General features: G+C 39.6%; 2 protein-coding genes across 3 annotated transcripts; one reads left to right on the top strand and one right to left on the bottom strand.

Moving 5' to 3' along the window:
• The first annotated feature begins 508 nt into the window (after window positions 1-508).
• Window positions 509-14,301, top strand: bpnt2 (3'(2'), 5'-bisphosphate nucleotidase 2). The gene is made up of 8 exons (XM_022213686.2): window positions 509-1,115; window positions 4,402-4,474; window positions 5,808-5,954; window positions 6,415-6,574; window positions 7,661-7,756; window positions 7,956-8,117; window positions 8,640-8,774; window positions 9,319-14,301. Exons 1-8 carry the CDS (start codon window positions 997-999, stop codon window positions 9,459-9,461), a joined length of 1,035 nt encoding a protein of 344 aa, XP_022069378.1. The 5' UTR covers window positions 509-996; the 3' UTR covers window positions 9,462-14,301.
• Window positions 14,219-18,038, bottom strand: ankrd45 (ankyrin repeat domain 45). Of its 2 annotated transcripts, none has more exons than XM_051953278.1 (6): window positions 17,371-18,038; window positions 15,888-16,055; window positions 15,727-15,812; window positions 14,780-14,918; window positions 14,493-14,549; window positions 14,219-14,343 (listed from the first exon to the last, which is right to left on the bottom strand). In XM_051953278.1, exons 1-5 carry the CDS (start codon window positions 17,600-17,602, stop codon window positions 14,515-14,517), a joined length of 660 nt encoding a protein of 219 aa, XP_051809238.1. In that variant the 5' UTR covers window positions 17,603-18,038; the 3' UTR covers window positions 14,219-14,343; window positions 14,493-14,514. The 2 variants fall into 2 exon arrangements, with proteins under 2 accessions (XP_051809238.1, XP_022069372.2); XM_022213680.2 differs by having other exon boundaries at window positions 14,493-14,552; window positions 17,371-18,036.
• Between the last annotated feature and the right edge of the window lie 420 nt (window positions 18,039-18,458).

Genomic DNA, 18,458 nt, shown 5'->3' with positions numbered 1-18,458 from the left:
TTTTACTTGATACTATCAGCAATTTAAAAAAAACAGAATATCTATAAAATTGAAAATATTATTTACCATTTTTCAGTCCTTTAACATACATGATTTGTCTTTCAAATAGCAGCAAATATCTGTATAATATTTTCTTTTTTATACTGATTTAAATACAGTAAAAATGTAACATGTAACATATAGTCAGCATATAAGTGAATATATTTTTTAAAAGTTATCCATAATCTAGCGAAACAGGAAAATCTGTAACATAAATCATTCAAAAGATTACACTGAAAAAATGTTAAAGATGGTAAATTTAAGAAATATATTTAGTCTTTATTAATAGTAAATGCACAATGGCATAGTAAGAACGTTTTTAAATTAACTATTGGCTATATGACATAATTTTATCAGGTATTATTTACACTTTTAGAGTAGAAATAATTCTTTCCTTAAAATAAATGATAGACGAAAAAATAAAAAAATAAGAAAACTGCGTCCGCCCCGCCCACAGTGATGACGACAGCAGCGTGAACCCGGAAGAGGAGCTCGCCGCGGTGACCTCCGAGTACGTTGGGAGGAAAAATGACTGAACAGAGATGTGATTGTTCCGCTCTGCCGTCGAAACCAGCGAACACTTGGCTCGTTTCACCGAGTTAACAGCGACGAGAAGAAGCCGCCGAGGTGTCCGAGGAACGGAATGTCGTTACGGACAGCAGCCACGGTCCACTATTCGGTGAATTTCGTCAGACGGACGTCGCAGGATGCTAAACGGCTAGCGGACTGTTGATTGTGTGTCCCAGGATAATTTGACTGCGTCGTTTAAACCTCTTTGTCGTGTGACAGTCGACGTGCTCGACTCAAACCTGACCGGCAGGTGTGAAGCAGGGAGGTTGGGATTTTTACTGCTGCTCAGACAGCCACGTCAGCGAGCTAACAGCTCTCCGTCCTGGTGGACTGCGGACACTTTCTGCTCCAGGTTCGGTTCGTATTTAACTCAAAACTCCAGCGGCCATGGCTCCGATGGGCATCCGGCTGTCCCCGCTCGGTGTGGCGGTGTTCTGCCTCCTTGGAGTCGGCGTCATCTACCACCTGTATGCCGGGGTCATCTCCAGCCGCCTGGCTGCTTTCAGGTCAGACTCTTCTCATTAGAATTTATGAAAAACCCCTTTATGTTACCTCTCAGTTTACCTACAGAGCACTTGTACAGCGAAGTCATTGTTATGGAGCTGAAATAGTTCGGTAAAGTTGGAAAGATATTCACAGTTTCAGACCTCTGACATCAATAACTCAATAGATATACGTTGTCAAAACAGAAACGACGACTCTTTCCCATCGTTGTAAGGTAGACAAGCTCAGTTTTATCAAAAATAGCTGTCTTTCAAGCTGCAGAAATAATATTGCAACCATCAACTGGCTCCTGCTGGTCATACTACAACTCTGGGTTTGATTTCCATTTTTTCCCGTAATTTTAAAGAATTTTTATTAGTAATACAACTGAATAACTTCACCTTTAGATCGTGCATAAGAGTGAAGTTATAGAATTGTACTACTAATAAAAATTCCTTAAAATTGTTCTTATTTTGCTCCTTTGCATCGAAAGGAGCCAGTTGAGGTAGCTTGGACATCTGGTTTGGATGCCTCCAGGGAGACTTTCTTTGGAGGTTTTCTGAGCACGTCCTCCTGGGAGGTAACCCCAGGGTAGATCCAGAACCTGCTGGAGGGATTATGTATCTCATCTGGCCTGGGAACACCTCGGGATCCCCTAGGAAGAGCTGGAAAGCGTTGCTAGGGGAGGGATGTCTGGAAATACCTGTTTCATCTGCTGCCTCTGCGACCCAGCCCTGGATAAGTGGAAGAGGATGGATGGATGTTCATACTCAAGAGTTGTAGTATGACCAACAGGAGCTAGTTGAAGGCTGTATTAAATTTGGTGACACTACAGTGTATAAGAGTGAAGTTATTGAATGTTTGTGTAGCATCTCTCTTTTGCAATTTGCAGACAGCTCCACATAGACGCTATTTATTTCTGCAGCTACTTTCTATTAAACTGGTCTTGTAGTACATTGTCTACTTAACGATGGGAAAGAGGCATTGTTTATGTTTTGACAACATATATCTAATTATTGATGCCAGAAGTCCGACTCTGTGAATATCTTTCCAGCTTTACCAAACGAGCTGAAATGACACGTTTGATGCCCTGGAAGAAAGCGAGATCTCTCTGCAGGTTTCCAGCCTCCCGGATGAGTAATCTATGCAAATGACATGATAAGGTTCTTGGAGCAACTGTCGAGCCTGCAGACGTTACTGATGAGGAGGGAGCCTCACACCACTCAGACGTTTACATTGGCAGTAAAACTAGAGTAAAGGTGCTTTAGAAAATCATATAAATATGTTTTAGGTTTCAGTAGTTTTAAGAGATTAAACTTCAGTCAAACCCATAGGTGTCAGTGTGTCAGTATCAGCATCCTGGTCATTGATTAAAGCACTAAAAACTCATCTCTGTGTATCTAAGTTACAGATTTTGGACGTTTTTACATAAAAATAATCCCTTCCTGCCTTAAAGTGGCTGTAGCTGTAGGTTTACAGCAGTGTTTCCTCAAGAATGTGTACCGGTAGTTGTTTTCAGTCCACTTCTTTATCCGTGGACCCATTTTGAGTTCAAGCTTCATTTTCAAAGCAGAAATCCTCCACTTTGGTGTCGACCCGTTTTGATGTGTTAACAGGGTAAATAAAGTCTTGATTGGAGGCCTCTGTGGGAGTCGGACCATCTGTTGCAGGACTCTTGAAGATAATTTTTTATAACTCTGGGCGGATGTTTGGGTTTGTTGTCCGGCTGCAGAGAGAATTTAAGAATCTTCCTGCTGATGCTACGTGATTCAAAAATGCTGACTTAAACCGATATTCCCCCATTTAAATTGCTGATAGGTGCATACATTAAATCATACTCTACATGCATGTGTGGTAAACGTTCAGTCAGCTGGTCCACTACAGCCACCAGCAGATTGTGTTGTGCTTAAAGTTAAAAAAGTGTAGCTTCAGCCCTGAACACATTCGTCAAGACATTGGATTCTGAAGGTACAAACATCGACATCTGTGACTGATTTGGTCTCTTCAGTATATTTTTCACGTGCAACTTCTAATTAAAATGTTTCTTTGCGTCATACACACCAGATACTGCCACCTTGATGAGACACAACATATTTTTTTGGTTGTTTTTTCATCGAGAAGTGTTAATATAATGTGTTTTGCTGCCATTTATCGACTAAATGTTTTGGATTACAGACAGAGATGGGCGTCAAAAGAATCTGAGCCTGAATTCGGACAGATATTAGCACAGATAAAAAACTTATTCTTACAATAGATGATCCACGTGGTTGAAAGAATCACTGAGGATTCTGTTCATGTTCAAAGCATTGATCAGTGTCACTAAATAAATGTCTAAAGACAGCTGGATATATATAAACTATATTTTACATGTATTATTTTTGTTCCGTTTTTTCTATGTTATATTATTATGATTATATATTTATGTATTTTTGTTATTTTTTCTATGTTTGGGTTTATATATTATATTATTATATTTTTTAGTTTATTATTGCTCATTTTGTTCTGAATTTGAGTTTATATATTATTATTATTATTATCATTTATATTATGTTTTATTTTTTGATATTTCGTGTATGTATTTTTATTTTATTTATATTTTGCTCATTATCTTCTACATTCGGATTTTTATTATTATTATTATTTATATATTTTTAAATTTTATTTCTTGCTGTTTTTCTATATTTGGGTTTATAGATATATATGTAGAGAGAGATATAATTTTTTGTGGGTTATTTTATTTATTTTTTTGCTCCTTTTTTTTTTTTTTTTTTTTTTTTTTTTTTTTTGCTATATTTGGGTTTTCCAGGGTTAAGCAATTCCAGCAATGGTTATCTTTGGTTAAGAAGATGCAGAAGTTGATTTAACGCTGAATATTTGTGTTGAGTCACTCGGCTGCTCAGTAGAGTCGAGTGTTGAACCGCTCGCTTTAAATAGAGGCTGAAATGTGTGTGTTTGACTGAGGACTGTCTGTTCCCAAAACCTGACAGGATTAGGGTCAAAGATAATTTTGTCAGCAGTTTTTGAAGAAGGGGGTTTGAAAACCGATACTCCTGCTGGTTCCAAAGTGTTGCTGTTACTGTGAGGAAAATGTTTGTGGTCGTGGAACATGACAGTGGTTTGATTGTCAGACAGTAAATATGAGCACAAAATATCAGTTTCTTTTCAGAAATAGCAGGTCCAGCGCCAAAGCTGCCTTTTCATTCACTGGCCAAACACTGATAAGGCTGATGGCGTTTCACCACATTTGCCGTGAAGAAAAGTTGAAGCTTTTTTCTAACAAATCCTCGCTCTGTCCCTTTGTATCTGCAGACAGAGGAGGAAGGTGGATCTGAGAGAGCTGCTGGCCGTCTCAATAGAGGCTGCAGTCCTGGGTGGCAAGGAGGTAAAAACCGAAACTCTTTTTCAATGTTACGCAAACAAAATGTGAGGTAACCTTTCACAGCTATCGGCATTTAACTGAAAACCACTTTAAGCCGGCTGTAATAGTTTGATTTAAGCCCTCTGTGATTGTTGGAAAATCTGGATTTATGCTTTATTTGAAACTTCTTTCTGCTTTCAGAGTTCCTTCACCAGAATTGGTTAATACTTAAAAATTGATACTGTAGTGCAGGGGTGTCAAACATGCGGCCCACGGGCCAAAACCGGCCCTCCAGAGGGTGAAATCCGGCCCATAGGACGACTTTGTAGAGTGTAGAAAAATCCAGAGAAGACATTAACTGCAATTTGTGAATTTGTAAATCTATAAATTTAAAATAATTGCTAGACCATGACAAGTCGTTTTGATCATAAAGTAAAATACGATATTACTCATTGTTCTTTTGTCGGTTTGGGTCTTGTTTTTGTTGTTTTTTTTCCTGACTATTATCATTTGTCTCATGTTTTTGTCTTTCTGTTCTTTGTCGTTTTGCATTTCCTTTTGTTTCGCTTGTATTTTCTATTTTTTTGTCATTTTGTTTCTCTCTTTTGTCATTTTTTTGTCTCATTTTTGTCATTTTGTGGCCTTTTTTGTCACTTTGTAAATTTTGTCAAATTTTTTTTGTCTCTGTTTTGTTTGTCTCATTTTTTTGTACTTTTGTGTCTCATTTTTGCAATATTTTTTCTTGTTTTTGTTGTTTTTTTGTTTAATTTTGTCTGACTTTTGGCATTTTGGTCATAAAGTAAAACACTATATCATTCTGTTCCAGGTACCTGTGACTAATTGTTGTTTCTACCTTTGTAGACTTTGATCTGGAAGTTGTTGTGTGTAAATGATAAACTGAGGCGTAATGTTGTTAAAAATGAACATATTTTTCTTCAGAAATGTTTTCATAATGTTTTATAAAAAGATAATTCCTTAAATGTGAAAAAGAACGTACCTTTTTGCACTAAAACAAAGGAAAAATGTGGAATTGTGTTTTTTTATAGGTTATTATGCTGTGATGTTACTGATCACTGGAGATCAAACTGGGCTAAATGTGGAACCTGAAGTAAAATGAGTTTGACATCCCTGCTGCTGTGCTTCAGTTCTGACTTATGCAACCTTCTGAACCACTATAGCAAAGATAAAATAGAGACAAACTTCACTGATCTCTCACAGTGGAAATTTACATGTTATAGCAGCTAGATACATGGAAGAAACAAGACAAGCAACATTAAAGTACAGTAAAGCTAAACACAAAGATGTAATGCAGGCAAATGTACAGATGAGGCTTGTCGGGTTTCTTTGTCCTCGTCAGGTAAAGAAGGTGCGTGAAGAAAACGGCCTGAACGAGAAGACAAAGGGAAAGACGAAGGAAGGAGCCAAAGAACTTCTAACTACGGGTGACCTGAAGTCTCACAGGAAGATGTTTAACCTGCTGAAGAACACGTTCCCTGAAGTCAAGGTGAGAGAAACCGGTTATTTTCTGTAACTCTAACCCTGTAAATGTGAACAGTAGCTGCAGGTGTTCTTGCTCGTATTGCAGGTTTATGATACTTTAGTGGACTTGTAGACTTTCGTTGGGCTCATCTGCACTTCTGAATGTAGAGTGAGAGTTCTCTTATGGATCTGGGAGGACATTTCTGCCATCAGGGTGGACATATAGTAAAAGAAATAATAGAGTTTGACGGGTCAAAGATGAGCACGGTTCATATTTGTGTATATGGAGCCTGTATTGAATACCCTTTCGCTGCCTCTTAGTGAGAACATGTGCTGAATTGGGAAACTGAGTGATGAACAGTTGGTTAAATAAATACATATTCTGCATTTTCTGCTGTTGCTGCTGTGTTTGTTTTTCCGCTCACAAGTGGTTTAAAATTTACAATCAGCCTGAAGCCACTCGTCCTGTTCCTGTTTGTCGTCAGGTGTACAGCGAGGAGCACGACGACGTGGTGGATCAGACGCTCGCCTGGAGCCGGAACATTCCAGAATATGTACTGGAGAAAATCAAGGGGAGGAAGGAAGTTAATCCTGAGAGCATCACCGTGTGGATCGATCCTCTGGATGCGACACAAGAGTACACAGGTGAGCATTTTCCTGAAGTTTGATCATCTGACGATAATTTTAGAAGACGCATTGGACAATAATGTGTTCAGCTGTCGATGAGTGCTTCTCCTGAGACCATAAGGGTGTTTTTTTAAAATTTTATTTATGGTTTTCTTTCTTTGTTTTCATCATTTTGACTGTGTTAATGCCTATGATGTAATATTTGGATGGTTTGTACACAATATAGTTAATAAAAGTGAGACTCAGGACCTTAAGGACACCTCCATTAAACTTCTGTTTTGGACGGTGTTAAAGTCATGTACTCTGTTATTAGGTTTTCATTCTGGAGTTTTGCCTCCAAAATTGTCTTATTTGCTATTTCTCTAAAGATTCAAATTTAGGTTATGGAGCCTTTTTGTCATTTTTGTGCGTTTTTATCGAACAGGTGCCACATCAGTCTGCACAGCAGCCTTAGCTAGTTAATTTCAACACTATTAATAAACGCTGTATGAGCATTCTGAAAAGCTGTGGGTGATGACAGGCTGAATAAATGACCTACTGTGGTTTAATATGTGCGTCATTTTTGTTGTGAGTTCTGACGTGGAGTGACGAGGGCAAAGAAAGCAGGTCTGGTCTCATTTTATCGATTTATTTGTTGGTATTATTTAAAGATTGTTTCCTGCTCTTCCACTGTGCTAATTTTCAGTTTTACTCTGTTTTTATACCATTGTTTCCTGACTGTCTTTGGGTTTTCAGCTGTTGAGTGAGACAAACAGCGCAATGAACGACTGCCTTCTGGCATTTAAAGCCCTATTGAACCGAGAATTAAATATGTTCCTGCAAACACGATGACCCACCACCTTCTTCTATTCTACCTTTAGTGATTCCCTTGCAGAATCCATTTAAATCCAGGTCTCTAAGTACAGATGATAATTTCCACATGTTTGAGAAATGCTAAAAGTTCTCTAACTTCTGTTCTCTCCACTGATCTTTTCTCTTCATCCTTCATTTTCCCCGTTCCCACCCATGTCTTGTGTCTCCTTTCTTGGCCTTATCTCTTCACTCTCTCATCCGTTTCCATCTTTCCTCCCCACCCTCGCTCTCTGCTCATCTTTCCCTCCACAGAGAACCTGGTGAAATATGTGACCACTATGGTGTGTGTGGCTCTAGAAGGTAAACCAGTTATCGGGGTCATACATCGGCCGTTCACTGGTTTCACTGGTAGGTTTGTGTGCTTCTGCAGCATCACATCAAACACACGGTTTCACACAGTTATTTCTGCCTGGTTATTCTGTGTGTGTGTGGCTTTATAATCTAAGCCCTTTTGAATAATAATCTTGTTCCTTTAACTTAAGGATTCTACGTCCCTTTTGTTCACATCGTCATTTTTCCCTCTGTCTGCCTTCCATCGCTCCTTCAGCCTGGGCGTTTGTAGGTCAGGCATCAAACATGAATTCCCGCTCATCCTACAGCGCCACTCCGTCCAAAGTGATCGTCTCGCGTTCACACTCCGGACAAGTTAAAAATTACATCCGTGAGGCTTTTGGAAACGGCACAGCGATCACAGAAGCAGGTGGAGCAGGTGAGTAAAGAGCTGATTTAGAGGCTGTATAATAGGACGGTTTTAACTGCAACGACATAATCAAGTAAAAACAGCTAATGTCCACATTTTCATTATTGGATCTTCTACTACAGGTTTCCACATGTGCACAGGAATATAGTAATGTAGGCTGCACTGGAAGAGGCTTAAATGTCATGTCCTTTGTTTTCAGGGCATTTTCTGGGGCGCCTGACTACAGAGAATAGTTTAAAGTTTTAAAGATGTGTTACACAAGCTGAACGTTTTACAAAAAACCTCTGTTTGGTGTTCAGTGATTTGTGACTGTTTATAATCAGGCTCTTTGTGAGATTTTAAAATGGATAAATCACTCCTAAAATAACCAAAACTGTGAGGTTCTACCTGCATTTATACTGATGCACTAAATAAGGAAGTGATGTTTCTCCAGGTGAAGTGTAGGGAGGAGAAGATGTCTGATCTCAGTTTGAAGGTGAACGTGTGAGAGGCAGCCAGTCATAATGATCCCGGTCTTACTTTCTCTCTCAGGGTACAAGGTGCTGTCGCTGCTGGAGATGCCTCCAAGTGAAGCCGGTTCCATAGACCAGGCAGATCTCTACGTCCACATCACCTTCATTAAGAAGTGGGACATCTGCGCCGGTGCAGCTCTGCTGAACGCACAGGGTAATTTAAAAACTGTTTCAAATTCTACTCTGGTTTTCCTTTTAACAGGTTTTGTTTACTGGGTTAGATTTCAATGCATTTAAAGCCCCTTAAACTTTGTTTGTTTCAAATCCTTATTACATTAAGTACCATTGATTTTATCCTGATAGATGTACACAACCAGTCAAAGCCTGCACTCTTCATATTATGTGAGTTTATGTTTTCGGGCAAGAGTGAACTCCTGGTTTTGTTCACAACGTAGCCAGCCTTGGAGAAAATGCGCTCCGACGGGGTGGAAGGGGCTAAAATGTAGTACTTGACTGCTAATGCAGTTTAGGATAGCAGCCACAGTTTTGCTTCCACCATCCTAGTGGGTCAGACTCCAAGTATTCACATCTCAAAATTAATATTTGGATGTTGGGTCCAGCTCTCATGGCTAGTTCTTGTGAAATAACCAGACGGTTTTAACTGATCCAGAAAAATATACATTATCCGTGCTTTAAAAGAGTCCAGTTGTACTATTAGAATGACTATTTAACTATACGTGTGTGCTGTGTGGTTGTAGGAGGTCACATGACCACTCTGAAGGGGGAGGACATCGACTACAGTGAAACTGCTCTCAACACAGGAGGACTGGTGGCCAGCGTGGGAGTGGATCATAAGGCCATCGTGAAAAAACTGCCAGACTACGACCCTGGAAAGCACTGAAACACACCAGCACAGAGCCATTGGTAGTTGGGTCAGGTTGTGGTCTTGGGCGACACGTGGTGGATCTAGAACTAATAGCGGGCGGTGAACGGTCTGCGAGATTTCAGCGTTGGACACCAAACATCTACCACTGGAGTCACTGTTAGTCACTGAGCAGGACTGTGGAACCAACTGCTGTAAACTGGCACAATGGCTCTGAACACTCACTCCTCTACATGCGTACATTCTTGCAGCTCAGAAAAACCGTACATCTTCCTCTCCTCGGACTCTCACAAACAAACGCAAGCTCTAATGTGAAACACTAAACCGAGGAGCACAATGCTGAGCGCTACAGCGAAACCCACGGAGCCATGTCAGCCTTCATCGTCTTAAGTCTTCATCATGTGATATTCCAGTGAATTCACAAGAATAAGGAACACCGTGGATCGCTTACAGAGACGGTAGATTAACCATCAGCATGAAACAACCACCGAACATGATTTAAGACTGCGGAGAAACTCACTGGAACAAGAAGTCTCTGTTGTTGAACAGTACCTGAAAGGGTATGGTGTTCCTGCAGCATTACAGCACAACAACCCCATGTCACACTGCATCTGGATCGAGAGGGAACAATGTCCTCAGAAACAGCAGAAGATCTTTTTGACAGTTTTTTAAAGCAGTCCCACCTTCATGAATAGAAAAGCGTGCACTAAACAAAACTCAAAGAACAAATTTATACACTACTGTTCAAACGTTTGGGGTCACTTAGAAATGTCAAAATAGTCTCTATGACTATTCTAGCTGGACATTTTTAATGGAATATCTCCATAGGGGTACAGAGGAACATTTCCAGCAACCATCACTCCTGTGTTCTAATGCTACATTGTGTTAGCTAATGGTGCTGAAAGGCTCATTGATGATTAGAAAACCCTTGTGCAGTTATGTTAGCACATGGATAAAAGTGGGAGTTTTCATGGAAAACAAAACATGAAATTGACCCCAAACTTTTGAACGGTAATGTATCTAAATCCTTTATTAGGTAATTTGTAGAGTAACTGCCATAAACGTCATTGTAATACTGTCTAAATTAGTCTAATTCTAATTTATTTGTAGCTACAAGCAAAGTCCAGAAGGCCCAGATCAGCATTACTAAGGTACTAGTTTATGTAAAATCTCATGCAGCTAAACAGGAGAACAACGCTGTTTGGTCACGCATTAAGAAAAGATTATCTGTGAGATTTCTGGATGGTTAAACCTTTCTCTCATGCTGTGACGGATCGTTTTCCTCACCTCTAATAATATAGCACAATTTTATCACAAGGTGTGCCTGCAGTGAATAGAAGGAATGCTGCAGGGTGGGAAGTGGAGCAGCAGCCTGAATCCTGAGCAGAGGTTTAATCAACTCTGGCTGACTAAACCTCTGCTCAGGAATCAGGATGCTGCTGCTTCAGCTTCCGCCCTGCATTTAAAATGTGAAGGGACAGGAATTGTCTTTTCTTTTTATTTTATTTCCTCAGCATCCTGTCAATACATAAGTCATGAGTTAAACGCCTCTCCAGCCAGGTACTTCACACAACATCACCTCCTCTCCAGCACTGATGTGTTGCTCAGATTTCTTAGTGAATTAGTCTTGTTGAACCAGACTAGAAACAGGACATTAGTGTGACCTCACCTCTGCTAAGAACCATGTACAAATGCCAGTCTCATCCAGTATGCACAGCCTCATTCAGGACTTTAAATCTAATCATCAGAAGAAAACTAAGTTTATGTTATTAAGAATGACAATAAGCTGAGATGTGTGTCTGTTTTCCCCGTTTTCAGTCCATTTCTGCTGCACTCCACGCACCCAGGTCATCTTTTGTTGGATACTGAACTCAGTGTCTTTGCATGGTTTTGTATTTTAATTATCCTTCGGTCGTCTAACTCTTCCCATCCCAGCTTGATGAACCTGTCTAACTACTGTAGATCTTTGTGTACCGTCTGTAATATCTGTATCGGTCTGTCTGAACCAAGAGTTCGGCGGCCAGTCAAGTTTACTTTTTGCTGTGAATCGATGGTAAATCATGAAAACACCTACAAAACATGAACTCATGCCGGCGACCCGTTTCATGTTGGGTTTTGTCTCGGCGCCCTTTGTGTTGTTAACTTTGTTTAGATAAAAGCTAATGTTGTTAGCATACGTTCTGCCACTGACTCATGAGCCCAGACGGATAATAATAACCGAGAGAAGCTGTTAGCAGGTTAAAGGCCCTGGAGAGAGTTTTATTGACAGAAAACAGCATTCAGTCAGACAGAGCTGTTATCCTGGGAATGCTATCCGTTAGCCTGGGAATGGTAGTGATCAGCCTCCAGATGCTAGGGACTAGCCTAAGAAAGCTGGTTGTAAGCTGTAGAATTCCAGTTGTTAGCTGAAGAAGGCTAGGCTAACAACTAGCATCGGTTAGGATTTGTAGTTTCTAGGCTAGGAATGGTAGTTTGTAGCCCATGAACTTTGGTTGCTAGCACAGGAATGTCAGTTATGAATCTGGGAGTGGTTGTGGTTAGCATAAGGATTCCAGTGACTGTTGTCCTAGGAATGCTATCAGTTAGCCTGGGAATGGTTTTGACCAGCCTCCAGATGCTAGGGACTAGCTGAAGAATGCTGGTTGTAAGCTTTAGAATTCCAGTTGCTAGCCAAGGAATGCCAGTTGTAAGCTGAAGAAGGCTAGGCTAACAACAAACCTAGGCTAGGAATGCTAGTTTGTAGGCCATGAACTGTGGTTGCTAGCCTAGGAATGCCAATTGCTAGCACAGGAATGCTAGTTGCTAAACAGGAAGTGTTAGTGACCCACCAAGGAAGGCTAGATATGAGTCTGGGAATGGTTGTGGTTAGCATAAGGATTCCAGTCACTAACCTTGGAATGCAGGTGTCATCCTGAGGAGGTCGGACCTTCATGAGCTAATTTTTTTTTTCCTTTCAGTGCCTTTGATCTGCTTTATAAATGGTTGTTGCTATGGTGATGATGGTAAATATGTTAAGGGTAATTCTGCAACAGAGATGTGATGGCATTACAGTGCCCTCGCCCTTTTACTCATCTGTTTGTATCCTGTATGAAACACAGTTGGACTAAGAAATTAAAGGGGAATCTCAACAATTTTACACATCAGTCTGTTCAGAGATGTTGGGCTGTCATATTTTGTACGTTGAAAATGTTTTGTGAAGCTCCTTGCGGGTTCAGAGGGAGACCTCTAAATGTTTTAAGATTCCCCACCCAAATCTCCATCCAAACTGGCGCTGGACCAGGTTTTGATAAGGATACCGTCCGATTCAATACTAAATCAGTGGAGTACTTTTACTGTAGTGAGTAGGTGTGAATCTAAAGGGAACAGATTATCTCTACATGCCTCAAAACTATTGTTTAAAGTGTATTAATTTGACATTTTTATGTCTTGAACAGAGTCACAGTGGAACCAATATGGCGACCTCAGTAATTCATACCAACCACTTCCTGTCAGAGTTTTTGATAAGTTTAGATCAGGGGTGTCAAACTCATTTTATTTCAGGTTCCACATTCAGCCTGATTTGATCTCTAGTGGCCAATAAAATCAGAACATAATGACCGATAAATAACGACAACTCCAAATTTTTCACTTTGTTTTAGTGCAAAAAAGTACATTCTAACAATGTTCTCATTTAATGAATTGTCTTTTTACAAAACATTATGAACAAGCTGAGATTTCTTAGAAAAATAAGTGACATTCCAACAATATTAAGCCTCAGTTTATCGTTAGTGTATCACTGCTTACAGACCAGTGTGTCAACAAAGGCACAAAACATTTAGTCTGGAACTGCACAATGTAGTATTTTATGACTTTAAATTATTTTAAATTCCCATTTATGGTCCACATCTGTGTAGTGATCCTGATGCACCAGACAAACTAAAGTGGGAACTACTAAGGAAAAGGTTCAGTTATCCACCTGCCTTTTAAATGCAGAAAATTTATACAATAAAAAAACGCATGGAAGTTGGCAGTGCTCCAAGAAAACAAACCAAGTATTCATTTTCACCTCTGTAATCTCTACACTTTACAAAGTCGTCCTGCGGGCCCGATTGGACCCACTGGCGGGTCTGTTTGGACACATGGGCCACATGTTTGACACCCCTGGTTGAGATACAATAATCGGAGTGTAAAATGTTGACAGAATCTCGTTGAAGGTTTTCATAGCGACAGTTACTGTAAATTATGTTGACCAGACTCCTCAAATTCATCATTCAGCTGCAAGGCTTCAGCTGAAAAACATTTGGAAAAAAAAGGGGGTATTTTTCTACCAATCTGAACTAAATGTTCTGCATGTTATCTGACTTTTAGAGAACTCATTAAATCCCCATCCAGACCTCTCAAGCAAGAAAAAGGTTTAAGGGATTCTCATGTTTATCCCAAGAATACAAAATGTTTGATTTAAGTTAGTAAGAATGGATGAAACTAAAGAGTTGCATTTTGGATCAGCTGAAAGTGGAAACAAATGCTGCAGCTTCTGTGAAAGGTTTGAACACTGTGTCTGTCACATTTTAAATGTGGAGAGTTGTGATGCTGTAATGATCTAAACGGAGATAAAAAGCAGCTGTGTGGTTAAACTGAACCACTTGATCTGCCTCTAACCAGCATGTGAGGGCAATAAGGACGGCGATATTAGAGAAACTAGTACCTGGACTCTAAAGAAACTACCTGTGTGCTTTAGGATGGGTCATGGAGGGGTGATGTGCTTTGAAAAGGCTGAGGGCTGTTTTGATGATCGGGTCGGTGTACAGCTGCTCTGTGAGTCGTTCATCCTGCTTCTGCTATGAATTTCCAATAAAACATCAGTGTGCATGATGGTTCAGTCTGTGTACTGTGGGTCTATTGCAGCAGGCAGATGATGGGACTTAACGAGACACCAAAACATGAAAATGGAAAAGAAATTTTGCACACTTTTAGTTACATAAGAAGCTCAATATAATCTCCCTTTTTTTTTTTTTTACTGCGTTTTTTACAACAACATTACAAGTGTTGGACATTTATTCAAACACTTACATTGCACAGATCTTCCTCTGCTTTAGATCTTTCCTGCCGGCTTGACGGGCGTCTCAGCTGCTACAAAGAGGAATGAGATCATCTCTTTAGTACAGAAATACCAAAACATGCTTTTACACTCTGCTTAATCAAACGGACAAAAGAAGTTCAGTACAGGTTCTGATTAATCGTAAACATTCACAGTATCTCCTTTCAACAGCAGCTCCAGCTTCTGAGGCAGATTTATGAGTGAAATGAACACAAAATACACTAAATGGGGAGAACGAATGCATTCTCAGGATACTTACAGAGAGCTGACAGCTTGTTGAGAACGGGCTGAAGAGCTTCCTCAAAGTTCTGCCTTTGGGCTGTGAAGTCTGAAACTGTCGGGTTTTTGACGTTCTGAATCCAGTCTGACTTTGCAGAGAAAACACGAGTACAGATGTTCTGCAGACATTTAGAGAGGAAACGTGTTGTGAGGACGAGCATTTTGAAGCTGATAGGAATAATTAAATGGGAGAAAGAAAAAGTTGTTTATATTATTACGTGAACCCGTTTGATTTGCTCTTACTCGTGGGCCATCCCAACTTACCTAAACCTCCCAGCTCATTTTCTTACAAAACTAAAAAATCCTGTGAAAACTCCCTTTAAAGTCATGAGACATTGTGAAGTCCTGAAGCTTCACTCCAAATACTTTTCAGCTATACATTTTTGAAATTCTCCTCATAAAGCCAGTCTCATCATTTTTTCAGTTCCTTCTTATTATTCAAAATGACAAAAGCAACACATAAAATTACAAAACGAGACACAAAACAACAAAAACAAGACGCAAAATTACAAAAATAAGACGTAAGACAAAAATGAGACACAAAACGACAAAAATAGAAACAAAACAACAAAAACAAAAGCGCAAAATTACAAAAATATGACATAAAAGACAAAAACGACAAAAACAAGACATACAATTTCAAAAACGAGACAGAATGCAAAACCAGACACAAAACAAAACCAAGACACAAAAGGACAAAGACAAGACACAAAATGACAAAATGAAACAGAATATGACAAAAACAAGACGCGAAACGACAAAAACAAGACACTAAATGGCAAAATGAGACTCAAAATGACTCAGGACAAGTAAATATACACAACAACTGCATGTTTTAGCATTTTGTACTTGGATCATTTGAAATTTGATGTAAAATGTCCTCCAATTCTAGAATAACTCACATCTCGATATAAAGAAATGTGTCACCTTTTCCTCCTTGGTCAGTTTCTTCTCTGAGTCGGCGATCGTTTCTTTAACACGGTGTATGTACGACATCAGGTCCTGTTTAGCTTCTGTGGAGATAAAAACACATGAAGCTCAGACATGTTTGCTGTTTAAACCACCAGAACCACATCAGCTCCACCCACCAGCCAGGATGAGACGCTCGGTACAGTCTGTCCTGGAGTAGGTCCTGGACAGGTCTACAGGTCTCTCTCCTCTGAAGGTCTCAGCCTGGAGGTCAGCTCCCAGCTCCAGCAGAGTCCTCATTGTGTCCTCGTGGCCCCAACAGGCAGCGAGATGCAGCGCCGAATAACCTGAAAAAACACCGAACGTACCCGCCGGGTGGTTTAAGACTGTTTGCTATTTACTAAAACACTGCGTGATGCCAGAAAACCAAACATGAGACTGAGGAGGAGCCAAATTAGATGGTTTAAAAGTTTTATTCTACTCAAAATCCTCTTTTATGTCAAAGTATTTATTGTTTCAAAATATTTATTCCACCCAATTGGTATTTTCTAACTAAAAGGTTTTTAATTGAAAGTTTTATTCAACCCAAACGGTATTTTCTAGCGATATAGTTTTACTCCACCCTACTTTCTGTCCAAGTCCTTATAGTTTTAAAAGATTTTTTTTATCCAAAAATCTAATTTCTACAAAAAGAATTATAGTTTTAGAGATCTATTCAACTCAAAATACCTTGTTCTGTCCATGTATGTGTAGTTTTAAAGATTTATTCCACCTAAATTACTTTTCTTGTTCAAGAACTTAAAGTTTTTAAAGATTCTTCCTCCCAAATACTAATTTCTAACTAAAGGGTTACAGTTTGAGGTCTTTTCAACTGAAAATACTTTGTTCTGTCTATCTACTTATAGTTTTAAAGCTTTTTTCCTCTTAAAATACTTCTATCTTGTCCAAGAACCTTTAGTTTTTAAAGATTCTTCCTCCCAAATCCTACTTTCTTACAAAAGAATTACAGTTTGAAAGGTCTATTCAACTCAAAATACTTTGTTCTGTCCATGTACTTATACTTTTAAAGATTTATTCCGCCTACAATACTTCTTTCTTGTCCAAGAACTCAGACTTTTTAAAAGATTCTTCTACCCAAATCCGACAATCTAACAAAGAGTTTCAAAAATCTGTTCAACTCCAAATACTCTGTTCTGTCCATGTATGTGTAGTCTTAAAGATTTATTCCTGCCACATAGTACTCTCTGTCAAACTACTAATAGTTTTAAAGGTTGATTCCACACATAGTATTTTGAAAGTAAAGAGTTTTAAAGGTTTATTCCACGCCAAATACTACTGTCTGTACAAGAAAGTATGTTACTATTATTTTAATAGTTTAATCCACCCACATGGTGCTCTTTGAAACGATTAAGTTATGTCTTATTAAATCCCAAACTGTTCATAGCTTCTTTTTTTCTACAAAATACATCTCTTCTTTAAAGCAAACAAGTGGTTGTAAAATGATCTGTCCAAACAAAGGAAATAAAAAACAAGTGTCGTAGAAGTGCAGCTTTCACCTACTGCAATATAAACCTTTTCTGACCACGACGAGCCCAAGTATCTGCCATTAAACTGACTTTTTTTTCGCTCTGTTTTCCAGCTAACTCCCCGTCCAGGACTCACCTCTGACGGTCTGCTCGTTCACCGGGGCTCCGTGTCCGACCAGCTCCCGGACGGTGTCGCTCCGTCCCAACATGGTGGCGATCATCAGGACGTTTCTGCCCACTTCGTCCCTCCGAGTGAACAGCTTCTGTTCCAGAGACTCTTCTGATTCCTCCACACCTTCGAGAAGCTGCTTCAAAGCCTCCAGGTCTCCGGACTGAACACAGCTGAAGATTTCTTCCTGCATCGACATTTCGCTTCGCTTTAAGCAAGACCACCGTTTCCATGGTTACAGCGTCGCCAGCTGTAACCGTTAAAGTTCTATGGAAACGTTAAAACCACTTTAACAACCCATTTATTAAATAAAAGAAGAAGAAGATTCCATGTCTGTGATAAAAAAAAAATAGCTCCGTCTAAATATGTTTTGTGTTATTGTTGTTTTGTTTTACAGTACATATTTTCGTAGCAAATAAGTAATACAGAGACCTCATTATTTTCTCTGTCATTCCGTCTGCCTCTTTTTTAAAAGCAACATTTTCCAGCTTTAATAATGCTCTTTGTAAGAATAGTCTAATCTAGTGCCTTTTGTTTATCTGTGCGTATGTCTGAACAGTACATGTCCCGTAATAAACAGCTGCGTTATGGCATTTCCCACCTTCCAGGCCTGCCAGTGAAAGCAGCGTGACACCTCGTCTACTGCTGCACTCTGCTGTAAGAGCCAAAGTAACCAAAGTAAGCCCGAAGTAAGCCCAAACCAGCCAATCAGCGCACGACCTCATGTTCCGTTGGGCCAATCACGTCCCGAGCCTGTGGGCTTACTTTTGACCAATCACGTTCCATCTCCCGGATCCTTTTTAAACTCTCGGAGGAAAATGATAAACAGTCATCCACAGCTGTCAGGACTATCTTTTAGCAAGCGGGAAGTTTAAACATATTCTCTTTTTCAACAGCTAAATGTGTCTTAGACATTAACTGTATCCCGTTGTTGTTAGCGTGACATGTTTATTGCGAAAAACAGCACTTTGGTAATGCCTAGTGTCACGTTGATGCTCCCTATTGTACTTCAGTGAACTTGTTTATTAGAAATATTGGGTACACAACAAAGACAG

The sequence above is a fragment of the Acanthochromis polyacanthus genome, chromosome 9 (assembly GCF_021347895.1).
Source record: "Acanthochromis polyacanthus isolate Apoly-LR-REF ecotype Palm Island chromosome 9, KAUST_Apoly_ChrSc, whole genome shotgun sequence".
Classification (NCBI taxonomy): Eukaryota; Metazoa; Chordata; class Actinopteri; family Pomacentridae; genus Acanthochromis; species Acanthochromis polyacanthus.
This window is presented reverse-complemented; position numbering and strand designations above follow the sequence as displayed.